The sequence below is a fragment of the Eumetopias jubatus genome, unplaced genomic scaffold (assembly GCF_037043125.1).
Source record: "Eumetopias jubatus isolate StellerSeaLion01/CBP00866 unplaced genomic scaffold, mEumJub1_p1.0 scaffold_9, whole genome shotgun sequence".
Classification (NCBI taxonomy): Eukaryota; Metazoa; Chordata; class Mammalia; order Carnivora; family Otariidae; genus Eumetopias; species Eumetopias jubatus.
In genome coordinates, this window is record NW_028274815.1 from 106230653 (window position 1) to 106249653 (window position 19001).

A 19001-nucleotide genomic window follows, 5' to 3' on the forward strand; every position below is an offset into this window, starting at 1 on the left:
TCAGTGTCGTGAGATCAAGCCCTGGGCTGGGCAAGTAACCTGCTTAAGATTCTCTCTTTCCTCCTGCCCCTCCCCCCTAAAAAGAAAGAAAGGAAAGAAAGAAAGAAAGAAAGAAAGAAAGAAAGAAAGAAAGAAAGAAAGAAAGAAAGAAAGAAAGAAAGAAAGAATATTGCAAACTCTTTTTATGTTTCATAAGAAAAAGTTACATCAAGTACTCTGTCAGTTCATCTCCACTATTTGTTAGCAAACTTTGACTGTTTTGCTTTCCTTAGCTTTGGTGAAGGAAGGGAGGGAGGGTTTCTAAAACGGAAGTAATGGGCAGGTGTACCATCATTCCTGCACAGGATAGTGGAGTGATAGAGTAATGAGAGCTGTGTCCTCTGGCACATGCATTGCAGCACATCCCATTCCCTGTACAGGCACAGGTGGGCTGTATCAGGGTGGGCCTTCTGTCCCTAATGACTGGTACAAAGTGTACTCCCACCACTCGGACCATCTGGTCTGTCAAAAAAGAAAGGTTGGCTCTGACACCAAGAAATGACACACTGGGTTGAGTTAAGAAATTTTTATTGTTTCCTTTGGATTCGTGATGAAAGCACATAAAATTACAAGTGGAAGAAACATCATGCCACAAAATTGCATAGAATTATTACAAAAATGTGAATTACGCATTTTAAATAATTTGAGATTGAAGAACCAAAATATGTACACTTTAAGAGTTTCAAATACTTTGTCCTATCTTTTATTTTTCTTCTGAAAAGGCAAAAGTCACAAGGTCCAATCCATCACAAACAATATTTATACAGTGCACAAGCGCAACATTAAATTCAAAGTAACGCAAGCAACGGCCCTTTCTTTCAGAATTATTTAATGACTGCTTATCTATTACAGGAGCATTAATCAATTAATGTATGGTGAGGTTAAAATGTTCAAGTGAAATGCTGAAAACCAAAAACACACGGCATGTCATTAGAATTTTGAAAATTGGCGTTCATGGCCAAAACCACGCTATTCTCAGTAATGTAAGGGTATGGGGGGGGGCTCTGTCTAATTTACTACACACCTCTAACGCTCTATTACAGGGAAAACCACAGTACAGAATTTCACACATTCAACACAGAACAAGGCAAATACATAAAGGCACAAAACTGCACATCATATAGACCCTTTTTCTTTATCTTACTCTATTTCAAGTAATCTTAATATTGTTAAATGATAGTATCGCTGTAGTAGGTTCAATGATGCAAGATGGACAGTGTAACACACTACCCCACAACTGCAAAAAGTGTCATTGTACAGATATAAAAATGTGATTACAGTAAATGGCCAAATACAAGTGTATTGCAAAATGACTAGAGTCACTAAGAGAATGAAATCCAACTACCAAAAACAGTTTTGTGTAAGTCAAGGTTTTCCCACTTCTGTCTATCTCTGGACTAAAATGTGAGACAGTGTTCTATAATAATCATCATTGCGTTTGGTTATGAATGTTATTATTCGTTCATTCTTCTGCAATGTTAGTCTGTAATTTTATTTATAAAATTGCAGCATTCAATTGTGCCCATTCTTGCTTCCTTACGATTAATGCCTTTCTTTCAAAGTGCAAAAGTTGAATGATTTACAAAAGATTTATCTTTCAGTGGAAGATAAGTTTTATTAAGTGTCTAATTACTACCCCAAATCCTTCAGATCAAAATATAATCATCTCCCAAGAGGATGGGATTTTTTTCCCCTTGTGTCTTGCTAGATGTGTTTTCTTTTTTAATCAAACACTCTTGCCTCACGTTTGAACTAAGCCTTCTTTTTGATTAAAACTTAATTGTGATCCCTAGTTATTGCTTAAAGTTAAATAAAATAATTTCCATAAAAATATTAAATTCTTGAGACACAATTTTCAGGACACAACTGGTTTTTGCATTTTAAGACGTTTCGCTAAGCTACAATCAGACAGATTTATCTTAAAGGAAAATAAAGCTGTGAGCATCTTTCTTCAGCTCTTTAACTTCAATGTTCTTTGTGTTACTCTCTAAATTATATTTTCCTCTATATAATTATTCTCTCTTACTTAAGTTCTTTCAATAATATTTTTGATCAGTTTTCCCATGATATAATTTGTTTTTCTTATGCCACCCAACATAGAAACTTAACAAAAAGACATAGTTAAGTGAATTAAATGTACATAGTAAATACATAATGAAAGATTTTTTATGTTTATGTTAGAATAAAATCGAAATCTGTCAGACTTAAAAATTATGAAAGATACTAATAAATTTCCATATTGCTGTCCTATACATTTTTTGTATATTCTATTAAAACAAGCTTAAAATCTGATACTTAAAATCCAGTTTTTGATCCTGCAAAATATATATCAAATTCATATTCTAAGCTCTAAATCTACTTCAACTTGCATCAAGTTCCATCAACTGTTTTTTAGAATTTCAACATAATTTAATAGCCACATAATATAGATAGATGTTTGACCATTTTCTTCTCTAGGCATTTATCCCTGAATTTGGTTTTAAGTCTTGTGGAAGAGACTTGGGTCATTGCCAATTAAAAAACACACATCTACACTTGTATGTGCGCATGTGAGTGTGTGTGTGTGTGAGTGTGTATGCACTTACATGGCTGTGTGTGTACATATATACATGGGGATACTATATATCATTTATATGTGGGTCTGTGTATTCTCTAGATAAATATTCAATCTTTATCTCTATAGTAAAAATAAATGAACCATAAAAAATGTGAGACAACGAAATAACCACTGGAACCTGTTCACTCTGATTGAATCTCTGCTCAACATCCATCAGCTTAACTATTTTTATTCAACCAGACAGACTCTTCGTAGTTATTTAATAATTTCAGGCCAACAACCAATAAATACCCAGACTTTGAGTGCAAATAGTCAACTCAGAAAGCACAGTGGGCCTGGAACTGTGTGGCCAATTTGCTCAAGCAACCAAATGTATGAGCCATATGGCTAAGTCTTGGGATAGCTTCACTGGGCAAGGATACAATTAAGTGACTTTTTTTCAAGAAAGAAAACCAACTTAGTTGAATCACTATGGTATCTAATAAAGCCATGTCAGCAACAAATACATTGATGCCTCTATGATAAATAAATTAGCAAACTGCAAGCCACCAGTGCTTGCAAAGCAAAGGATAAAACAATTTAATATGCACATTAACTTGAAGATATGGTAGTTGAGGGGCAGTTAGGAAAACGAATCCTCAAAGTTGGCTGTTTGATAGTGTTAAATAATGCTATGCGTTTCTCAAACTATTTCTATTACTTTGAAATACTTTACACCAGAGCTTCAAATAAAAACATGAGCTTGATTTTCTTCAAAAAAGACACTGTCCTTCATTAAATGTCCCATGGAGCCTGGAAGTTGCCTGCTTTGAATTTACTATTGGAAAGAAAACAAAAATCCCACATACATGCACTCTCCGCAAGCAGACCTGCAGTAGTGTCCACATAATGCATGGAGCCTGGGCATGAGGATGTTTGCATGGATCCTTCTAGAACTCTCCCTTTGGTGCAGATTTTAGGCTAAGGGATACTTCTCAGGAAGATGCTCCTGGGCAGTGATTTTTGTAGTAAGAGAGAGTCCGATGAAGTGGCCATGCATGCTTTGAAGGCCTGGCAGGAACAATCACAGAGGAGTATCAAACTCTTTTCCTGGGTTGTCTCCTTCTAGCTCCTCACTGGAGGGAGGCTTGTGGTTCATTTTTCCAGGCTCCGAGTCCAGGGAGGGAGGGGCAGAACTGTGATTGCTGTCTTCGCTGATCTTCCCTTTCATGGCTTCCTGCACAAACTCCAAGATCTCCAGGGGCAGTCTTTTGAACTTGTCTTGATACTCTTGCTCCAGGTCCATCTGCAGCTGGGAGACATCAAGAGAGGAGGATGGTTTTAGGTCATTTAGTTTTCTATAACCACCCACGTGGAAACTCTTTGAAAGAGATGTACAAAGATGGGGGGGGATAAATTAAGGTAAATACCATCCACCAGTTACCTATGGAGAAGATGTAAAACAGACACATCACTTGTCCATGGCTGAAAGTGAAGTTCAGATTATGTGTGGCATAATAGGGCTAAAGACCTGCAACAGTATAAATAAATGCACACATACACACACGCGCGCACGCGCGCGAATCTTTTGAAAAAGTTTACAGAAATAATATGCAGTGATCTGAAGTTCTTACGTGAAGGGACTGGAAGCTACTGACAGCTGGGAGTGCCAAGGTCAGCCATGTTTCAGGCTGGGGAGAGGGAAGAGGTGGCTGGAGAGGACCGGAGAGGTGCGAGTGGGCTTCATGAAGCGCCGCCGAGTACTTCTAGAGAGGAGCTCAATGTACTTTTTAAAAAAGATTTATTTATTTATTATTTTAGAGGAAGAGGGGAGTGGGTGAGGGGCAAAGGGAGAGAATTTCCAACAGGCTCCCCGCTGAGCGCGGAGCCTGAGGCGGGGCTCGATCTCAGCACCCTGACATCATGACCTGAGCCAAAACCAAGAGTCAGACCTTTAACTGACTTCACCACCCAGGCACCCCTCAATGCATTTTTATGAACTGAATATACTCTTGTAACCGACTTTAACTTCTGTTTTGTCTTCTTTTATCACCTCTTTGATTCTTTTTCTTTTTGTTCTAATTTTATTTGCCTTGTAAATTGCTTTAGCTACCTTATAAACTGTCTTTTAACTTATCTGTTTAATGCTCTGGAGAATGCCCAGACTTTTAAAAGTCACAGAACCGTTTCTTTAGACTTAAATGGAAGCCATAATCATAAAACCAGTGAAGGCCGGGCATCTTCTGTAGCTGGGATGAAGGGCGGCCGGTGGTGGGTGCTCCCTCTGGAAAGCTCTGCTATGCTGAGCCCCATTGAAACACAGAATTTTCTTTTCTTTTCTTTTCTTATTTTAGTTTTTAAAGATTTTATTTATTTATTTGACAGAGAGACAGAGAGAGAGGGAACACAAGCAGGGGGAGTGGGAGAGGGAGAAGCAGGCTTCCCGCTGAGCAGGGAGCCCTATGCGGGGCTCAATCCCAGGACCCTGGGATCATGACCTGAGCCAAAGGCAGGCGCTTAACAACTGAGCCACCCAGGTGCCCCTATGTTATTTTTTAATAAAGATTTTATTTATTCATTTGAAAGAGAACGAGCACAGAGGGAGAGTGAGAGGGAGAAGCAGACTCCCCGCTGAGCAGGGAGCCCGATCCGGGGCTCGATCCCAGGACCCTGGGATCATGACCTGAGCCGAAGGCAGACACTCAACCATCTGAGCTGCCCAGGTGCCTTGAAACCTAGAATTTTAAATGAAATTCTCTTTCTTTATTGAATGGTAAGTAGGGAGTCTAGTCTTAGAAACAGCATGTGAGACTAATGCTTTTTCTTTCTGCTCTTACTAGCCTCCAGGCAGCTTTTCTTGAGACATGTCCTTAAAACCTTTATGGAATTTTTTGTGTGTGTGCTTCTCAAACATTTAAGGTTCACACAGATCACCTGGGATCCCGACTTTGCTTCAGATTCAGGAGGCCTGGGTGGGGTCCAAGGTCCTGCATGTCTTAGCGACTCCCAGGTGATGCCAATGAGGCCGGTCCACTTTGGACACCCTGCTTGACTTCCTGTCCTGGTTCAACTCTGAACTCCCGTTCTACTTTTTGTCTTGATCCTAGCTGTATGTCCTCCATTTGAGGCTTCATGCAGTCTCTGGTGCTTGCCCTGAGCCCTGGACCATCCAGGGTAAAGACAGTGCTCAGGGCATCTGTCTCTCGGTGTTGTGACCTCCTTTCCTTACTCACGTTTTGGACAGTGTCAGCAATATAAAGAGAACACCCTTTTTAGTTCAACCCCTTTGCTCTTGCTTTTATGCTAGAGAAATTCTGTCAAGACTTAGTTATATAATATAGGACCAAAATCCTTTATCTGCTATTCTAAAACCCCCAAAGTTCTGAAATCCAGAACTTTTTTGTAAATTTGGTGCAAACACATAGACATTAATTGATATAAGGTTTTTATAATTCTTATATATTTCACTGAATGCACATATCATGCACATATCCATGCACGGTACTGTAAATACATTAATTTGTATGACTATGAGGATGACCAAGCACCCCTCTAGAGTATTATGCTCACAGTATATGCATTATATAACACTTTCTAAAATCAGAAAAATTATGAATTCCAAAAAACAATGATCCCAGGAGTCTCAGATAATGGATTGTGGATCTGTTTGAACAACCTTTCCCCCCCACACACACACATCAAAAAGTGCCTGATAGGGGCGCCTGGGTGGCTCATTCAGTTAGGCATCTGCCTTCAGCTCAGGTCATGTTCCTGGAGTCCCAGGATTGAGCCCCGTATCGGGCTCCCTGCTCAGTAGGGAGTCTGCTTCTCCCTCTGCCCTTCACCCCGCTCTCGTGCTTTCTCTCACTCTCTCTTTCTCAAATAAATAAATAAAATATTTTTTTTAAAAAAGTGTCTGATAAAAATGACTTGCACTAAGTATTGGAAGTCAACTATTCTTCCCAAATATAAAATGTAGGGTATTTATGAAGATGTTGTGCCAGCATATGAATTCTAATAAGCCAAGGAGAAAACATGCTATGAGAAGGGCACTCATGGGGCTCCGAGATTGACATGACTACAACGGAGCAAAGGCACCTGCACACACAGCTGCTCCCTCCCTATTGGGAACAGGTGAGCCACTGGAGCATCAAAGACAAGATGACAATGGGCAATTCTTTCCCGGGTATCGCAACCAGTCTCTGGTGTTAGAAGGGAGTGGGGCTTTTACAGGAGTGAAATCTTAGCCTGGTGTTTGGCAGTTCTCAGTAACTACCATCCAGGTCTCATCATTCATTTGTCTCAACTTTAATTCAGCAAAGCGTGCTGTTCAAGTTTTGTTTCCGAGGAATATGAGGAAAGGAAGAAAAGCAAGGGGCCTCGGGTTCAGCAAACAGTAGATTTCTGTTTTCCTTGAGGTTAGTGTGGGGGACCTTCAACTTTAGATACATTGTATGTGACATAGTAGTCAAATGCTCTTAGGTCAGTGGTAGACAAGACCCCAGAGTGCTTGATAGTGCTGTTTCTTTTTAAAATTTATATATAAAAAGGGATGTGAAATGTGAGACAATATCAAATACTTTAACATTTTTGAATAATTTTTAATAATCCAATTTTTAAAATAATCTATTTTAATAATTATGTTTCTGCACCCAATTCGAATGTGTGAGATCTTTTCCCCTCATACCACAAAGCAATTCCCTAGGACACCAGCTGGATGTCCCATAATTTAACTCAATTCTGATATTATCTACCTGGAGATAGCATCAGATCCTACAAGCTAAGAGCTCAGTCCTATAAGGCTGTCCCCCACCCCCACCTCATGTCAGATATCAGTTGCAAATCCAGGTTGTCACCTGTGATTCTAACTGGATATAGATTGGAGGTTCCAATGATCTGCCCCCCCCATTGGGTTTGATTAATTTGCTAGAGCGGCTCAAGGAACTCAAACATTTTACTTACTAGATTACTGGTTTGTTATAAAAGGGTGTAACTCAGGAACAGCTAGGTGGAAGAGATGCACACGGCAAAGTATGGGGGAAAGGGTGAGGAGCTACCGTGTTCTCCGATTCCCCCTGCATCTCCTTCGACATGTTCTCCAACTCCGAAGGTCTTCAAACCCCAACCTTTTAGGTTTTCATGGGGGCTTCATTACATAGGCATGGTTGATTACATCATTAGCCATTGGCTATTGATTCAGCCTCTTGCTCTTCTTCTGTCCCTGGAGATTAGGGGTTGGGACTGTGAGGTCCAACCTTGGAATTGCAAGGTTGCTTCCCCTGGCAATCAGCCCCCATCTTTAGGTTACCTAGGGGCTTCTGAAAAGTCACCTCACTAACATAACAAAAGACACCTTTATTGCTCATCATTTAGGAAATTTCAAGGGTTTTAGGAACTTTGTGCCAGGAACTGGGATGAAGACTAAATATATATTTCTTATTATAAATCACAATAATAATAATTGAATAATTATTTAAAATAATTTTTAATTATTGACCCAGTTGTGGCTAAATTACAATTTCAGTGGACTCTTCTTTCATCATGGGTTAGTGGTAGATTATATTGTATTCTAAACTACTTTAATAAACTAAAATAATTTATTAACTAAATTAATTTTATTTAATTTATATTATATGCCATGCTTCACTCTTTTAAAAAAGTCATTCAGCTATTAATAAATTAATTACAAATTTGCATTTGTTATTACATTTCAAGTTAGAGCTTTTCTTTTATTTATTTTTGCTTCTTATGCATGGAATACTTGTTCATTGTAAGAAAGTATGAAGGGCAAAGTCTGGCTCTGTTCCCAAAAAGTCCCACCCATCAGGAGTCTAGAATTATTCCAGCCTAAGGGTCACAAACTCAGATGTTTAGGGGGGGCCAGGCAAATCATGAAAATAAGTGAGAGTGGTGGGGAGAACATGCTCAGTCTAAAGGGGTGGCAGAAACCCAGCTCTAGCTAATGTTTGCAAGACTTTTGTTTTTCAGGAGAAGTCAGAAATTTAAATTTTCATGGAGGACCTGATTTTTTATTGTTGGCAGTCAATTTGAACCACACTCGTGAGTTCTACTGGGCTTGTGGAGGGTTTCTAACTTCTGTCCTAGCAGATTTAAATCTGGCTTAGACCGGGAAACTTGAGAGATTGGGTCTATGGACTTTCAGTTTGGATTCCTCCTCATTTTGCCTCACCACCATCCTGAGATTCAGATGGTTCTCCCCTGAACACCAGGACTTGCTCTTGATCATCCTTCTGCTGGGGTTCAGTGCTATCCCAGCTCATTTTCACATTCTGGTTCACATCCTCATTGAATATTGAGTGTCTACTCTGTGTAACTCAAGCTGTAGGTTCTAGGGGAATGGTAGATTAATTGCACAAATGATACCAATGTCTCACCCCTCCTGGTACTCATGGCCTTGGCAGGGTTTCCCATGAAAGAGTAGAGTGTACTTTTCATCTCCCTGAATCTAGGGAGGCCTTATGATCTGCTTTGTCCAGTAGAATGTCAGAGTGACAGCGTGCAGTTCTGAGCCTAGACCTCAAAAGGCTTCATGTGGTTCTGCTCTCACTGCTGGAAGCTCACGGAGCCATTACGTGAAGAGGCTCAGGCTAGACTGCTGCAGGAGGAGACACACGACCCAGTTACCCCCCTCTCCATCACTTTGAATGACTATCAGACATGAGGGTAAAGCTATTATAAACAGCCAGCCCTCAGCTGACCCACCAGCTAAACATAGGCTTGAGTAAGGCTACTGAGACCAGCTGAGCCTGACTCAGACCACAACTGCCCAGCCAGTTCATAGACTCATGAGCTTAGTAAATGCTTAATGTGTTATGCCGCTCAGTTTTGTGGTTTTTTTGTTAGGCAGCAGTATAGTGGCAATAACCACCTAATATAGTAGGGGAATTCAAAGGAGTGTCATATATGGCCTGGTTCCATGAAGCACTCATAGTTTAATTCAGCTGGCCCCGTCTTTCCATCGCTATAATTTTAAAACACATTCTTGAGGGACAATCACCATAGGACTGATAGATCTTCACGAAAAATCTGATTTTGGAGAATATGCTTTGGAGCTTTTCTATAACATTAGCAAACATGAGCTTGCTTGATCTTAAATTTATAAGATCTATTTTTAGGAAATGGGCAAAAAGAGGGAAGGACATGGTCGAATTTAATCTCTAATTTTAAGGCAAATAGTTACATTACACTCAGATATTGATAAGTAAGAGCATTGCCAGAGTTTGTTTTATTATAGGCTGAGTTCTCCAATTTGACTAGCCAGACTCAATTTCTAACTTTCTGTTAACTCACTTTTCAAAACATGTTGCCTGCTCATAGCTTTTGTGAACTCTGGATAGTTAAGCAGGAAAAAGCAATACAGTCAAGTTCAAATGTTTTTAGCTCTGCCTGATTATAATGTCCAAGGTTTCTGCACTTGGGATACTTATTCTGCTTCTGACAGTTTTTCAACTGCCTTAAAAAAATAAGGTAGAGATTTGATCTAGTTATGCAAGGTTTTTAGATTCATAAATGTAAGCGAAGACCAAGGAGAAAGTAAAGTTACTTACGAAGGTTAGTTTAAAAGTAGGTGGGAAATACTCAGTATAATGTAAATGTGGCATAAATATAAAATAAGACAGGTACTGACTTAGTAAAGAGATGTAATCAATACCAACTTTCTAAGGAAACAAATTGAAAACAGAGTGTAATAAGCTACTGTGGGATAACAAAGACACAACTGCTAAAACTTAAAAAAAAAAATGCTACAGAGAAGGCACAGAGAGATACTTAAGGAGAATTTTCACTTTGAGCTCAGGTCCAACTCAAGTCATTTCGCCCAATGAAGTATATTAAAGACCTTAATATAGAACACAAAGCGGGGTGCCTGGGTGGCTCAGTTGGTTACGCGTCTGCCTCTGGTCAGGTGATGATCTCGGGGTCCTGGGATCGAGCCCCACATCAGGCTCTCCGGTCATCAGGGAACATGCTTCTTCCTCTCTCTCTCTGTGCTCACTCTCTCTCTCTCAAATAAAAAAATAAAATCTTTAAAAAAAATAAATAAAACACAAAGCAAAAAAATCTTAGGAAAAAATCTGGGTGAATAATTGCATAATCATAGGGTATAGAGACCTTCTCAAGCAAGATAGAAAAACTGTAAGCTATAAAGAAAAAAATTTATTAGGTATGTAGTTGATCCTTAAACAGTGTGGGGAGGGCAGGGGAGCCACCCCCCTACATAGCCAAAAATCCAAGTCAAATTTTTGACTCCCCCAAACTGTTAATAGCCTACTGCTGACTAAAAGCCTTGCCAATAACATAAACAGTTGATTAACACATATTTTTAACACGTATTTTATGTTATATGCATTATATATTATATTCCTACAATAAAGTAAGCTAGAGAAAAAATGTTTCTAAGAAAATCATAAGGAAGAGAAAATACATTTACAGTACTTTACTGTATCGAAAAAAATCCATGTATAAGTGGACCTATTCAAACCCATGTTGTTCAAGGTCACTGTATTTATCTAAATGAAAATAATCATTTTTTGGTGAAAAAATGGACAAACCTCAAGCAATTCATAGAAGTGAAAATATCCAATATATATTTCAGAAAACGCTCACTCATAGACAATAAGGGAGATTCAATAGCACATTTTTTAAAGGGACATATTGGTAGGAAAAATAAAAGGTTTGTTCAAAGGAGCAGTAACATCTGGGGAGAAGTGGACATTTTCAAACATTGGGCAATAAAATGGTATCCATAATATTTATAAGAAGGAAAATGCACATAGCTTTTCACCTAGCAATTTCACATTTGGAAAAGGAACCTGGCCCAGGGAAATGAAAGCACCAACATATAAGGATGGAAACATCACCAAACTTACTGCAGCATTGTTTGCAGAGGCAAACCCAAAAACCACCACCACCACCACCACCACCAAAAAACAAAAACACAAACAACAACAACAAAAAACAAAACCCCTAAAACCAAAACAAAATAACAGCAACAACCACAAAAACCCTGAAAGCAACTGTAATAATAATCTTGATATTTTGCCGCATGTGCATTCTTATTGTTTATCACTCTATTTTTTTTTTTTTGGTGAATCATTTGAAAATAAATTTCAGATATCACAACCCTTGACCCCCACACCCCTTAAAAATAAAGACATTTTCCTACATTATGGCAATACCTTAATCATGTCAAGGGAATTAATAATAATTCCTTAATGTTACCCAACATCCATCCATGTTCAGATTTTCCCAGTATTACCTCTCCCAACTTTTCTAGCTTTTTTTTGGACCAGAATTCAATCAAAGTTCTTGTATTGCATTCGATTGTGATATCTTCCTTTTTCTTCCCTGTTGAGTTATTTATTGTTTTAAATTTTTTTATGACTTGGATTTTTTGAAGAGTCCTGCTCAATTTTCTTATAGAATGCCCACATTTTGAATTTGTCTGATTATTTCCTGGGGGTGTCATTTAAGTTGGTCCTGGAAGACCTGCCTTTCCTGTAAACTAGAAATTAAGCCTGTAAGCTTGATCAGATGGGGATTAAACAAACATTTGTTTGGGTGAGAAGAGTCAACAGGTACTCTTTTCTATCTATATCGTAACATATTAGTGAGCTCTATTATCATGTGGTTGCATTATCAGCAATGCTAAATTTGATCACTTGGCTAAAAGTGGTAAATATCAGACTTGAACTTTGTCAACACATTTTTTTCTTTTGGCTATTGGCAATTATTCTGTGGGGTAAAGCTCTGGGTCCATATAAAGTTTCCTTAGCACCTTTTCATGAAATGGATGATTCTCACCTATCTTAATAGGGGTAAATGGCAATTTTATAACTCTTTTTTTATTTAGCTAGTATTCTTCTGTAAGGCAGAGCTTTCCCTTGTCAGGTGGAGATGAACCAGAGTTCCTCCTCAAAAGGCAGAGTAAGCATTTAATTCTTTTCCTTTGATTCACAAATATTCTGAGTAAGGAGTTGGGGCAATAATAATTTCAAAAGATAACCAATGAGTTTTCTTTTTCTTCTCTCTCTCTCTGAAAACAATTGCAGACAATATAGTTTTATTTCCATTTATTCCCTTTGTTTAAATCAGTTGCAGTCATTCTTTTTTGAGCTCAAATTGTCACATGTAATGCCAGCAAAAGCCCTTTTAGGGCATGATCCTGGGTCCTTTTGACATGCCCTCATTGGTTTTTGAGCACTTGCTTGCTTTTCTAGGTAAAATAAGGTAACTCAGTCACCTCTTGTGCTTTCTCTGACTCAGACTTGGAATCAGCTAATTTTCCAAAGAGCCTTTATTGGAGAAGGCATTGGGTGCTAAAAGTGCTCACTGCTACCAGATGTCTAGTCATTATGTTTAGGCCAGCAGTGGAAATTAGGACATATATTTTTGAAGAGTCATTAGTACATATTGATATCTCAAATTTAAATGTAACATTATAGAATTTTTTCTTAACTCCTTTGATTTTTATATTTCTATATTTCATTTTTTAAATTTTATTTTATTATGTTATGTTAATCACCATACATTACATCATTAGTTTTTGATGTAGTGTTCCATGATTCATTGTTTGTGCATAACACCCAGTGCTCCATGCAGAACGTGCCCTCTTTAATACCCATCACCAGGCTAACCCATCCCCCATCCCCCTCCCCTCTAGAAGCCTCAGTTTGTTTCTGAGTCTATATCTCTTTTATTTTGTAACTAATTTTGTATATTTTGCTTTCTGGTAACAACGTATTTACTTACTTGCTTTACATTTTCAAATATATGGAAATAGTTTCAATATTGTGACCTAACAATAAAATAACCGTGTGAAGCGTAAGACATTCTTGAGGTTCTGTTTTTCACAGAATATATCCCACCAAGGATGCAAAATTATATTACTCTGCAAAAATTCCCTTGAATTAATTATATTCTTTGTATAGTTACATTACTTTTTCTAAAGATTTTATTTATTTATCTGACAGAGAGAGAGAGAGAGAAAGAGAGTGCACGCACAAGCAGGGGGGAGCCTCAGAGAGAGGGAGAAGCAGACTCTCTGCTGAACAGGGAGCCCAATCTGGGGCTTAATCCCAGGACCCTGGGATCAGTTAACCCAGGCGCTCCTCGTTATGTTACTTTTTATATACACATAAAGCCATTTGTTTCAGTTTGTTTTCTCATTAGACATTTTAGATTATTTCACTTTTTTTTTCTTTCTCTGGAAGCATCTGCTGTATTTTTAAAAATGTAATTCCTCACAGTCTCTTAACCTTTTTAAAAATATTTCTGGCCTTTGGGAAATGCAAGTGGCAATATGGTACTGAAATTATCTTGCTCAAGATATTTTAAAATGTACTGCTAAAGATTAGGGAAAATAATAAAACAAGCAACCCCCCCCCCAAAAAAAACCCAGCAAAAACATCAATAAAACAGAGTTTCTGTGAAGGAAAACATAAGGCTTTTGCTTAAAGAAACGAAATGCTGCCAATAAATGTAAAACAATAAATGGCTATGAAAATAAGGGAACATAATTGTTACTGTGATAAATGAAGTAAATCTACATACAGTTTTATACGTACTGTGATTACAACCATGAGAATATTTTCTAAGAACATAGAATTACTTTGAAAGAAAATGCTAAAATATAAACTCTGTTGGGACTGAGTACTTTTACATTTCCTATTTCTCATTTTTATGGTAATGTGATTATTTTACTTTTAGCATGAAAATAGCATTCCAAAATAAAAGCAAATATTAAACAAACAAACAAACAAACAAACAAACAAACAGAAAAGTGTTTAAACACTGAGCATGGGATAGAGTGACCGGGAAAATTTTATGAAGAATTAATGAAAGTATTTTATCGTCAACATCATCAATTAATCAGCTAAGAGGTTACTGAAAACAGTGGGAAAAGCATTAAAATACACACATAGAATGAGTGGTTTCAAAATCAGCCTGAGCCCCCTTGCAGACTCATCTTATTTTTAGAATAATCTCATGAAGTTTTACTTCAACCAAGAATAGAAATAACAGGATCATTTGGGAGGTCAGTCAGGTTAGCAGGGGATTGTTGGAGAATCGCATGTGGGAAAATGGGACCACATTAGCTATCCCAACCATTACAGATTGTGTTGGTTTACTTGCTTTTCTCTATATTCCTTTAGAATAAATTGCAATGGACTTCAAGTCAAAATGTCTGAGTGGAGATTCCTTCTACTCCAAACAGGGAAATGCTGAGTAAAATAGAACACATACATTTAATTTAAATTGATAACTGAGTTTTTTTTTTAAAAAACGATTTATTTATTTTAGAGAGAGAGAGTATAAGAGGGCAGGGCAGAGGAAAGAGAGAGAATCTCAAGCAGATTCCACGCTCAGTGCAGAGCCCCACCTGGGGCTCAATCTCACCGCCCTGAATTCACCACTTAAGCTGAAACCAAGAGTCAGATGCTCAACCCACTGCACCATCCAGGAGCCCCTGATAACTGAGTTTCTAATAGTAGAAAAAGAAATCCTTAAGACACAGGAATAACAAAGGAACTCAAAGCCAAACAGTCCGCGGTGGCAGAGTAGATTCTCCATCTTAGAGAACTGGGCTTTTAATGTTCTAAGAAGATGGGAGAGAAGGCCTAAGAACTGGGGGTATTAAAATGGTGAAATCATAGTCTCTGCAGAAAGCCACTGGTTTCCACACTTGAAATGCCAACCAGGAAAACTCAATCCAGACTATCAGGGACAAGGTGAAGAAGCCAGCAATTCGTGGGGCCCATTGAAGGAAAAAATGTCAACCAGGAAGAATAAGGAACCCAAACCAGCACCATGAGGGAGGGCAGTCCCCAAATTCATAGTACCCTTTTAGATGGGTAACCAGTTCCAATAAATTAAAGCCAAAACTTAAAAAGGGATACAACCCATAAAGTCCCTGCAGAGGCCCAGCAAATTCAGACTGTTTGGATTTGCCACAATGCAAGGAGGTCGTGATCCTTATAGATGAACAATTCCCACTGAACATGAACTCAAAGTTCAAAGTTACAAGCCACTCAAGTAAAATGCAGCACTTGTTTAACCTTGTAATTTCAGGTTGCCATTGGCAACTGAAGTCTAAAGAAAATGAGTAAAAGGTGAGATGAGTGTATTTCTAGGTCAAAATGAAAAACTCTCCAGACCTAAACAGAAGTAAATTGGATAGCTCATGCCAATGTGGAGGAATACAATTAATTCACAAGGGGTATAAATTCCTGACACTTTTAATCAAGTCCTGAAGTATGTTGCATGCCTGTATTTTTGGCAGATTTTTCCTAAACGATTATATTTGCCTGAAAATGATATTAAAATTAAGTCTCATCTTTTGAACAAAGACCAACTAGCAATAGAGTCCATTACAAAGGGTTAGGAAGACAATCACAAATTAAACTGTTGTCATCGGTCTATACAATTGGATAATTCATTGAGGGATAGATAAGATTCTCTTTCCATGAAAGGTGCTTGCATCTTCCAGATATGACCTTGGGCAGCTTATTTACTATCTTGGAATTGAAATCTCCTCATATATAAAATGGAGATAATAATGACAGCTTCCACAGGTTGTTGTTACAAGGTTTAAATGAGATTATATATGCTAAAGTAATTAGCATATTGTGCTTGCTTATTAATTCTGGATAACTTCATTTCTAAAGGGAGAGGAAAAAACGTAACTTGCCTCTGAGAACAACTGGAACCCTAAGTGGTCTTTGTTCTTTCTAGTTATATCATTTAAGTCATTATTGGGTCAACGCAGCGCAATTATGGCATGTGTTGGATCTCACTTTTAGACTATGTTCTGGGCTGTTGTTGATTTGAAGCATTTATCAACAAATAATATTTTTGAATACTCGATTGGTGCAAGGCCCCATGTTTGGTGCTGTGAAGAATGAAAAATTTAGAATCTGTCCAGGGTGATAAGAGATAGTTATGTGGAAAATAACAAGTTGGGCTGAATGGGTTCTAAGACAAAATATACTATGGATGTTGAAAATGAAGGTTGTATTGGGAAATACCTTGTTATGGGAAATACTTTGTAGAGGAGATGGGACTTAAAAAGTCTGGGCCTTGTAGGATCTGCCAATATCCTTGTTATTATCATTATCCTGGGGCAGAGGTTTTCAACCTTCAACCTATGGCACATATAATAGATGATATTTACTAAGGGGATGGAGTTTTCTAGCTGTAACTTCCTTCTTCCTTGCACTTTTTAATGGTATATAGCACAAGAACTTATCTTTGAATCTGCTCTAATACATAACAATTAAATCATTACCAATGTCTTTCATCTATAACTAACCACAGATTATAATTGAGGGGACCTCACAGTCTGTGACTGAGAGCACTTTTTTAAAAGATGGTTGCATGTTAAAAGTGAAAAGATGGGAAAGCTTTACATCAGCACTTCTCAAAAGTTAATGTAGACATAAAGTACCTGGTGATTTTGTTAAAATGCAGATTCTGATTCAGCAGATCTGGAGCGGGTCCTGAGATTCTGCACCTCTAACAAGCTCCCAGGTGATGTTCTTGTTGTTCGTCTGAGGACCATTTTCTGAACAGCACCACTTTAGACAAAGGGCTCCCTACAAAGTGCTCCTTTTGTATATCCCTCCTCAACATTTTTTGGGGGGTTTGATTCATATAATAGGATTCTCTTTGTAAATCTCATCTCTCCACACCTCTGGAGGTTGCTAATGTTCAGGTTTGGATTCAAGGTGTTTGATGGAGGCTGTTGTGTGAAGGCAGAATGAGGGTTAAGTCTGCAGAGATGAAAGATGGAAGGATCCAGGATAGGCAGGCAGTGGATCCAAATACTAAATGCTAAGTAGATCCGAAATACTGAATCAAAAAGAGGAAATATAGAAGCTAGAGATCATGTGATTTACCAAGCATAGTCCCTACATGCATTTGCATTTTAAAATTTTATTTCATGTCAAAAGCCAAACGCATTGTGACATAGGTCTTATGTGTCAACTCCTCTACACACCCATATACTCCATGAAATTGCCCATGGAGGAAATCTGCTCTTAATACAGCAAAGAACATAATCAGATTCCTGTGACTTTTTTCCTAGCTACATCCCCATTCTTTCTTCACTGTCATTTCCCCAATATACCTCTCTTGAAATGCTTCAGTATCTTAGCTTAACCCATAATTTATACCTCCTTTGATTCTTAAGATGTATTACAGAACTTCTTTTGTAATCTTCTTACACGTGTCTAGAGATTACTGTAGAAACCTTTGAAAGGGACATTAGCAATTATATTGTCAACCTCTCTAAGACTTAGTAGTATTGGAAAGGGATTTTAGATATTATATAGTCAAACCTTTTCCTTTAACTTAGTATAAACCTGTGGCTGAAAGAAGTTAAGCGGCTTTCTCAGGGATACAGCTTGCTAATAGTAAAGCTAGGACCAGAACCTAGTTGATTCTCTTTTGTAAACTGACTGGATTAATGGCCTCAATGCCTCACCTTTCTCTCTCTCTGTATCCACAGCCTTTGCCTTCTGACCTTAAGTTGCTCTTACTAAAGTGGTAGAGGCTACTTCTCTACCTTTTGAGTATGAGGTGGTCATGTGACTTATTTTGGCCAATAGGGTGTTAGCAGACATGGCCCAAGGAGAGGCTTGAAAAAGCACTTGTGCATTTCAGCTTTCATTCCTGTTACTCTGCTATGGCCATGGGAACATGCCCGGTCTAGTCTGGTAGAGGAACATAACTGAGTCACCCCAGTCATCCCAGTCACACAGTCTGAATCGTCCAAGATTAACCAGCAAGTGGCCAGTACACTGATATGGAAATAAGTCCAGCTGAGATCATTAGAGTCCCCTACCTGACCTATACCTAACCATAAATGTATGACCAAGCCCAGCTAAGCTCTACTCAGTGCAGATTGGCTGAACTCTGCAAATTCATGAACTACATAAATATTTATAATTGCACACCAGTGAAGTTTTGTGTTTTTAGGCAGTGTTACTGTAGCATGTCCCCCATGACCTCCCTAATTTCTTTCAAAATTGTGCATGAAATTCTGGTGCCTTGACGTGGGATGAATTGTTTGTCCTGTCCCAGGAGCCATACTCTTGTTGCTTTGTATATGTACCACCACCATTCAGCATCTAAAAGCAAATAATACTATAATGGGAGTCAATAATTTTGCTACCGGGCAAGCCACTTCATCTCAGTGAATGTCGGTGCTCTGGGCCTTGAAATTTTTGTGTCTGTCATGGAGTATTCTCCCCTTAGAGGTGCCTACTATTAAGGCCTAAGAGTTTTCTATTTTTAGTGAAGTGCTTTCTGTAGGATGACTCAGCTGGGGTCTATCAGAGCTGGGAATAAAAATAATTGTGAGTGAGGAAAGAAATTTTTATTTTACCAGAAATGAGTAATCACAGGC

General features: G+C 38.3%; 1 protein-coding gene across 2 annotated transcripts in view; it reads right to left on the reverse strand.

Moving 5' to 3' along the window:
- Nucleotides 1-2360: 2360 nt before the first annotated feature.
- PLCB1 (phospholipase C beta 1) overlaps nucleotides 2361-19001 on the reverse strand; it is a 696279-nt gene continuing 679638 nt past the window's right edge. Inside the window, exon 32 of one of the 2 annotated variants that reach the window (XM_028112967.2) lies at nucleotides 2361-3887. In XM_028112967.2, coding sequence (XP_027968768.2) covers nucleotides 3660-3887 — 228 coding nt within the window. In that variant the 3' untranslated portion in view covers nucleotides 2361-3659. The remainder of the gene's footprint in view (nucleotides 3888-19001) is intronic. The other variant, XM_088026705.1, reaches the window with a different exon arrangement.